At 60.2% G+C, this 8,992-nt stretch overlaps 1 protein-coding gene across 3 annotated transcripts in view; it reads right to left on the reverse strand.

Moving 5' to 3' along the window:
- Positions 1-505: 505 nt before the first annotated feature.
- The window catches only part of GRID1 (glutamate ionotropic receptor delta type subunit 1), a 617,880-nt gene continuing 609,393 nt past the window's right edge, over positions 506-8,992 (reverse strand). For all 3 annotated transcript variants that reach the window (XM_059662029.1, XM_059662031.1, XM_059662030.1), the window contains one exon: positions 506-1,184. In XM_059662029.1, coding sequence (XP_059518012.1) covers positions 759-1,184 — 426 coding nt within the window. In that variant the 3' untranslated portion in view covers positions 506-758. The remainder of the gene's footprint in view (positions 1,185-8,992) is intronic.

Raw genomic sequence — 8,992 nt, forward strand, 5'->3', positions numbered from 1 at the left:
TGGCGCTCGGGTCCCTTCCCCTCTTCCCCTCTTCCCCTCTTCCCCGCGCCCCCCTCCCGCCACCCCTCTGAGGCAGGGGTGGGGCTCCCCGTCCCTCCTGCTCTCTGCTGATTCTTCTAAGTGAGAAAACCAAGAAGAACCGAGGCCAATATACAGCGCAGGGCTCCGAAGCCCTCAGAGACTAGACCCTCGCATGGCGCTCCTCTCCTCAGCACAGCCCGGGACACATGCAGTGGTGGGCGCCCAGCCGGCCTGCCCTGGCCCCGAGTCCCCATCGCACAGCGCCGGCCAGGCCCGGGCGCCCGGGCCCTCACCTGCCTGAGGCCTGAGAGGAGCCCGCAGAGGAGATCCAGAGCGGGCTGGCAGCATGGGCTTCTGGGGCCGGCACCCCTCCCCACCCCTCCCCCCCACCTCCCTGCAGCCCGGCACCCCGCCCTCCTGCCCTCAGGAAGGCCAGGCCCGCTTCTCTGGCACTTCAGAAGGATCACAAGGAATTTGCCTTTTTATTCATATAGAACAAAATTTACAAAGTCGTTCACACCGTTTTTGTGGTTTTTTTTACTGACTTCGAAAATTGGGAATATTCAAAATACACTTTTACCCCACTCCATTCTGTCATTATTTACAGGTATGTACAAGAAAAACGAGTGTGTGTGCGTGTGCGTGTGTGCATGTGTGCGTGTGTGTGTGTGTGTGGTTTCCTCGTATTAAAAAGCTCTGCTGGTCGGGTGGGTGGGCGGCGGGAGGGCGGAGGCTGGTCAGATGGAGGTGCCGTGGGCGGTGTCCAGGGCCTCGGGGAGGACGCCCCCGGGCACGGGCTGGAAGGCCATGGGGATGGGGGTCTTCACCGGGCTCTGGCGGAACAGCCCCCCGTTGGGCGACCTGTGCTTGCAGGGCACGGAGGGCATGGTGGCCGAGCCGCCCAGCGGCAGCGGCAGGCCGCTGGGCCCTGCCGTGAGTGTCCGGCCGGGGCCGTGGCCGCTCTGCTCGGGCAGAAAGGTGCTGACCGAGAGCTGGGGGTTCGGGTACTCCCGCGTGGGCTCCAGGGCCTGGCCGGGCGCCAGCCCCCCCATCTCCAGGGCCGAGAGCTCGATGGACGCCGGGGAGATCTGCTTGTGAGCGACGTCCTCATCCAGGAGGCTGTTCATGCGCCGATGCACCTGCTCCAGGTTCACCTCCTTGTCCTGGAGGGAAGCACAGGGAGGTCAGCCAGCCCCAGCTCCCCGACGGCCCGCAGCCAGGCGGGGGCAGGGCACCGAGGCCCTGGCTGAGCCCCCGCAGAGCAGTCCCCGCAGGCCCCTCCCGCAGAGAACATCTCCCACAGTTGACACCTGGGCTGTATTTCAGCTCCAGGCCCAGAAAAGCCGCCAAACCAGGTGGGCGGCGCCAGGACCAGCTGTGATGCCTGACACCCCTGCCCTGGCACGGACCCATCGGTGGCCACCACGGCCCTGGAGGAGCCCACCTGGAAACTGGTGACTGTTCTGCTGGAACCCTCCCCAGGCCTCCCCTCAGATTCCCGCCTGCGAGAGAAATAACCCCCAAGACAAAGGACCCAGCGCTCTCCCCCAGGGAGCCGCCGCCATTGCCGCCCCCTCTCCTTCCCCACAGCCAAGCAGTCCTGCTCTGAGGGACCCCATGAGGCTGCAACCTGGGGAGCCATGGACAGTGGCAGCTCCCCCCAGGCTAGTCCCCTCCACCTGACCCCAAGACCCCCTTTTCTCTGACTCCCCAGAGAGCCAGCGGCCCAGCCGGGCGCCCCTGTTGCGTCTTCTATGCGAAACCCTTTGTTTTCCATCCGGCTTTAATAAACGTTGCCTCACAGTCACCTGGGCCTGTGTTGTGAAATCTTTCCTGCACAAAGTCAAGAACCCACATGCTACCGGCCGGCTGACCCCAGGCAGACGGCTCAGGGCCAGGCCCCTTTCTGGGAACACGACTGGGAGCCACGGCTGGCTTTCTCCAGGTCTCAGAGGCTGCAGACCCTGGCCTCTAGGGCCTGTGGACAGTGGTGAGCATGCCCATTTCCCCTCCTCCCTCGGCTGCAGGGCCAGCCCTTGGCGAGCTGGAGGCCCGCCCCTAGGACACTGTCCCTAGTGCAAAAACCCCACAAGCCAGCCTGGGCAGTGCGCCGCCCTTCCCACTTGGTAGGATCACTGCCGTCACACCCAGCGACCTGGGGGAAGATGCTTGCAGGATGGAGCCACAGGAGGGTGTTATCTGACGGGGCCAGAGAGGATAGCCCTTTAGCTCCCAATGTGCCCCTGCATTTGCATGCCCTGTTCATGATGCTCAAAAGATGCGTAATCACCCCCTCCCCACGACATAGAAGAAGCTGGGGTTCTGGAAGGCAAATGAGCTCCCCAGGGACACACCCCAGGACACACCCCCGGGACACACCCCAGGACACACCGCCTGAACACACCCCGGGACACACCCCGGGACACACCCCCGGGACACACCCCCGGGACACACCCCAGGACACACCGCCTGAACACACCCCGGGACACACCCCGGGACACACCCCCGGGACACACCCCCGGGACACACCCCAGGACACACCGCCTGAACACACCCCCGGGACACACCCCCGGGACACACCCCCGGGACACACCCCAGGACACACCGCCTGAACACACCCCCGGGACACACCCCCGGGACACACCGCCTGAACACACCCCGGGACACACCCCCGGGACACACCCCCGGGACACACCGCCTGAACACACCCCCGGGACACACCCCCGGGATACACCCCCAGGATACACCCCCGGGATACACCCCCGGGATACACCCCCAGGATACACCCCCGGGACACACCCCCGGGACACACCCCCGGGACACACCGCCTGAACACACCCCCGGGACACACCCCCGGGACACACCGCCTGAACACACCCCGGGACACACCCCCGGGACACACCGCCTGAACACACCCCCGGGACACACCCCCGGGATACACCCCCAGGACACACCCCCGGGACACACCCCCGGGATACACCCAGGGGCACACCCCAGGACACACCGCCTGAACACACCGCCTGAACACACCCCGGGACACACCCCCGGGACACACCCCCGGGATACACCCTGGAAACACGGGGCAGAGGTACAGAGGCAGCGTCTGGAGCAGGAAGCGCCTGTGCCAGAAGGCTGCTCTCCCTGAGCTACCTCCCGGGATGCCGGGAGGGCGTGTCCCTGTGCTGCAGGCTCAAGGCCTGGGCCTGGCTGGGGATGGGGGTGACGGGCGGGAGTGGCAGAGAAAGGGACTCCCAGGGTCAGCTGACCTTCCTGGTATCCTGAGGCCTGAGGCTGTGGAGAAGGAGGGGTCCTAACCCCTGAGTCTTTCCTTATGGTGAGTGGCGTCAAGAAAATTGGTCTGTTTGTTTGCTTGCTTAGGAAAGAAAGGAAAAGAGAACATGTGACCTTCCTTTCAAATAACTTGGGTATTTGTTGAGAATAAACCAAGGACATCAAACTGCTTTGAAGTTCCTCAGAAACAGACAGTGCAGTCGACTTCCTTGGTTCCGTGGAGGCGCCACGCCCTCCGTGTGGTGCTGGAAGCCGCAGTCCCTTTTCCAGCAGCGCCTGTGCCGTGTGCCAGGCAAGGTCGTGCCTGCTGCCCACACCTCGCTGACCTCAAACTCCAAGCAAAGGGCAAGCCGAGCTCCGCCTGGGGCGAGCACCCCACGAGCTCAGGCTGTGTGGGACGCCCCCACGCAGGGGAGAGCCGTCTGCGGCCCGCCTGGTGCGGGGGTCAGAAACCCCTCACAATGTGAAAGTCCTTAGTGTGTTTTCAAAGAAAAAAGACGAGGAAACCACACAGATCTAAGGGCCGTGCCAGCGGCTGCCCCTGGAGTGCCGGCTGGGGAGGGGCCAGTCAGTGGGAGCCCTAAGGGGCTGGCCTGAGCCCTCTGGCCAAGCGCACAGCCGCGTGCTGACCCAGCGAGGACTCAGCCGGCCCTCACAGGCCGTTCTGCGTCCCTCCCTGCTCCCAGCCCCCCGGGGAGAGCAGAGCCACACTCTCCACACCTGTCTTAGCTCGTGACTTGCACACAGACGCCAGTGACCTGAAGCCCACACCGCCGAGCGCACGGCTGCTGTTGGGAGACCATCCTGAGTTGAGAGCACCTTTGGGTGGCAAATGTCAGGGGCACTCTTAGCGGAAGCAACTGGAGACTGTGAGCCTTTTCATTGCTCAACTACATGTGATGCACACACTGTCTTTCCCCAACTCCTTCAACAGTTTGTAAAAATTTCTCTTCTTAAGTCCCTTCAGCATGGCCGATCCTGTTCTCCCCGTAACCGTTCCTGGGTCTCCTGGGTCTGTGGTGACTCGTGCATCTCTGATAGTATTCGCTCACTGCCATGTTTCAGGGCCCCTCCGCTGGGAGGCCAGGGTTCACCTCCTTTTGGAAGGAGGCTGCTGAAAGGGCCCGAGCCTATCGCTACTGGCAGGATGTGGCCCAAGCGAGGGCAGCAGGCTTGAAGCTGGTGAAGGAAGAGGTGCCGAGACGGGCGGGTGCTGTGCTGTCCAGTACAGTGGCGTGCCCCAGCAGCCCCTGCTCCGTGACGCCGTCCTGGGCCTGGGCCCAGCCTCTGGACAAGCCTTGCCCCCACTGACCAGCAGCCTCCCGCTGGCTGTCAGGACCTCCTGACGCAGCTTCTGTGTCTGCATTAGCCACAGTCAGGCCACAGCTGCGTTGGCAAACATTGACTCTACAGACTATTGTCGTTTCAGGATCTATGAAAGGCACGAACTGGTACCAGAGATCCCGGAAGCTGGAGAACTGGAGAGAGAACTTCAGACGCTCTTGGGGTTGATAATACAACCTCCCCTTCTCTTCGCAGCCAGCAAAGTTTGGAGGAAGCTGGACAGGCCAGGCGCCCCTGGCAGAGCCTGCAGCTCCCAGAAAAGGAAAACTACTGGCCAAGCAGGTGGCCCTGGGATTAGAGCGGGGTGGCGGCTCCTCAGCTGCTGAATCTTGCCTTCTCCTCTTTCCTGTGTCCTTCCAGGTTTTTCCTGTTCCACAGGGTCTGTAAAGCCCGGAAGGACAGCCCAGGGCACACCCAGGACACACCTGAGGACGGCCCAGGACACACCTGAGGATCGCCCGGGACACACCCAGGACACACCTGAGGACAGCCCAGGGCACACCCAGGACACACCTGAGGATGGCCCAGGACACACCTGAGCACGGCCCAGGGCACACCCAGGACACACCTGAGGACAGCACAGGGCACACCCAGGACACACCTGAGCACGGCCCAGGGCACACCCAGGACACACCTGAGGACAGCACAGGGCACACCCAGGACACACCTGAGGACGGCCCAGGACACACCTGATGATAGCCCAGGACACACCCAGGACACACCTGAGGACAGCCCAGGGCACACCCAGGACACACCTGAGCGCGGCCCAGCACAGGCACCGCGTTGCCTCCCAGTTCAGCTGGATCGCCCCTGAGCCCTACTTCCTAGGGTCAGACGCCCCCTTGATGTTCTGAGGGTGGAGGAGAGCCCAGGAGAACATGCCGTTCTCCCTGGCACAGGGGTGCGTGCTGACTCACCCACGACTCATTGACCCTGTGTCCCTCCTGCCATCCCCAGGGCCTTTAAGGGAGTAGCCCTGGGACCACCAGTGACCAACCCAGGGGACAGGGCTACAGAGGCACTTGGACGCCTTCCCTCCTGGAGCCTCGGGCAGCTGTGAGGCTGGCGTCAGTGAGGCTGGAGAAGGTGCAGCAGAGGCACCTCTTCATGGAGCTGGGAAAGAATCAGGAGTGGGGGCGCGAAGGGGTAGAGCCAAAAGGAGGCCACAGGTGGAATCTTCATGGAGAGCAGGAGGGTGTGCAGGCAGGGTCAGCCTGGCCAGCCGAGGGCCTGCTCTGAGGGGCCCAGCTGCTCCAAGGCCGGCTGCCTGGCCTGGAGGGGAGCCAGCAAGACTAGGTTGGCTCCGGCCTGGGTCAGCTCCTATCTGCAGGGGCGCAGCCAGGCAGCAACCGGAACCCCAGGTCCCGCCCAGTGATGGATGCTCACCCCTCGGTCCTCATGTCCTCTCCTGTTCTCGCAGTTCTCATCTTTATTTCATGAATGGTTTGTTCTCAGAGCAATGACCCCTCTTTCCCCCTAAACCTGGTGCTGGCTCTCCACTGCACCTGCAGAGGGTGGCGTGCTCACCTGCACTGGTAACTACATACTCATCTGGTTCCTTAGACGAATGTGAGCGCAGACCCACATGAATATTAAGGGTTGATCTCACATTACAAGTAAGTGTCCAAACTCACAAGCCCTCACACAGGCTAGGGCTGCCCCGGAAGGCCGGTCTCCGGCTCTGATGGACATGGCCATGCCCCCGCATAAAGCACCGTGAGAGGAGCCAGGCACTCCCACCGGATTGCACATTCTCCATGACACACAGGCAGCCAGTGACCGAGTTGGTCTGGATTAAATCCCTCATTACTCACGGGAGGTTTTTAAGACATGCTTCTAAAATCCTGCTTTTGAACCGCTTTCCTGGTTCCTATTCCCTCTCTGATAAGGTCCAAACCCCTGGCCGCTCAGACCTTGGGAGCAAGTCCCAGCCTCCCCTCCAGCACCGCCCGCCCGCTGCAGCCGCCTGTGATGCCGCGGGAGGAAGATGGCTGCCTGTGCTGCTCACCCTCCCGCAGGCGACTTCCAGTCTCATCCCAGCCCCAGGATCTCTACAAACCCCGCGGCACCCAGCTCTACAACCCAACCCCCAAGAGCTCTCCCCACCCGCAGCCCTGTACCCTGACCTGAGGACCCGGGCATTTGAGGGAACTGGCTGCCTGTGGAGGTAAGCCCATGGGAAGTAAGGTGCACTCATTAAAGGAGGAAAGGAGGGAGGGAGGGAGGGAGGGAGGGAGGGAGGGAGGGACTTCACCTGAAGACCAGAAGCCCGTGAGCACAGGAAAAAGACAGCATTGTCCTTACACACGGCACCCAGCACTCTCCACCGGCCCCCTCACCGGTTCTCCCTCCGTGGGAGCAGGACCCATGTTTCATCCTCACCCCTGTGCCCGCACGCAGGCACATGCAGGAGCCAGAATGGAAGACAGGGGCTTACTGCCAAGGAGGGAGCTGCTCACATGGCTCCACCGCCCCATTTCCTGGCTTGTCTCTCTTTCCACCTCTGTCTACGTCTCCCCAGACTGCCTCTCTCTCTCCACTCTCACACACACTCATATATAGTAACTCACACACACAATCACACACACCCTCACCCTCACCCTCATATATAGCCACTCACACACACACACACACTCATATAGTAACTGACACACACATTCACACACAACTTCACCCTCATATATAGCCACTCACACACACACTCATATATAATAACTGACACACACACATTCACACACACCCTCACCCTCACCCTCATATATAGCCACTCACACACACACACACACACTCATATAGTAACTGACACACACATTCACACACTTCACCCTCATATATAGCCACTCACACACACACTCATATATAATAACTGACACACACACATTCACACACACCCTCACCCTCACCCTCATATATAGTCACTCACACACACACACACACACTAATATATAGTAACTCACACACACATTCACACACACCCTCACCCTCACCCTCACATATAGTCACTCTCTCACACACACTTATATACAGTCACACACACACTCACACATACTCACACTAACACACACTCTCACACTCATGTACAGTCACTCACACACACTCATATACAGTCTCACACACTCATATGCAGTCACACACACCCTCACACACATATACAGCCACTCACACACACACACACCCTCACACTCATATAGTCACTCACACACACATATACAGTCACACACACATATACAGTCACACACACTCACACATACACACTCACACTAACACATACTCTCACACTCTCACAATCACACTCATACACTCACACAAACTAATACTCTCACACTCACACTCATATACAGTCACTCACACACACCCCCTCACATTCATATAGTCACTCACTCACACACACTTATATAAAGTCACACACACTCACACATACTCACACACTCACACTAACACATACTCTCACATTCACACTCTCAAATCACACTCATACACTCACACACACTTATATACAATCACACGCACACTCACACAAACTAATACTCTCACTCACACTCATATACAGTCACTCACACACTTATATACAGTCACACACATTCACACATACTCTCTCACACACACACTCACACACGCTCTCACACACACTCTCTCACACTCACACACACTCATCCTCACAGCCCTGCATTCTGGGCTGTCCAGGCTGAGCCTGTCTCTAAACACTAGACTAGGGTGTGAAGGGACGTGACCTGAGCAGACAAGGCTTCCAGTCCAGAAGAATGACTCTCACTGAACCTGGCTCCCCAGGAACATTCTGAGGCTGAGCCTGCTCGGGGTGCCAGGGCGGCACCTCCCTGCCTGTGCGACGCACCCTCCTGTGGAGTCTCTCCCTTCCCCTGACCTGAGGGGAATTTGCACAAAGGAAATGAGCTTTGGGCTTCGGTTTTAAAGAACAAGCCATGGGGAGTGGATCCACGAGGGCCTGTCCGCCCAGCCCTACAGGAGCGGCTCCAAGACACCCCGCTGGCCCTGACGCTCTGCACGCACAGACCCGCAGGGAGGAGCCCCTCACGGCCAGCTGCCAGGCCGCACAGCCTGATGCCCGGGTGTGGCCGGCCCGCTTCCCCAGGCGGCGGAGCCATGGCTGTGCTGCCCCTTTGGTCGTGGTGCTGGTTCCTCTACTGCGTCCTGTTTGAAATTCAGACCTGCGAGTCTCCACCAGAACTGGAAGAGGGACGGTGGCTCGAGAAGCAGCTGGGTGTGTATGGCCGCAGCGACGGCCTGTGATGGCCGTGTATCCTTACCAAGCCCCACTCCTCACCACCCTCCCTTAGAGAAGTTGTCTCCAGGGGAC

Source organism: Myotis daubentonii, chromosome 13, assembly GCF_963259705.1.
Source record: "Myotis daubentonii chromosome 13, mMyoDau2.1, whole genome shotgun sequence".
Lineage (NCBI taxonomy): Eukaryota > Metazoa > Chordata > Mammalia > Chiroptera > Vespertilionidae > Myotis > Myotis daubentonii.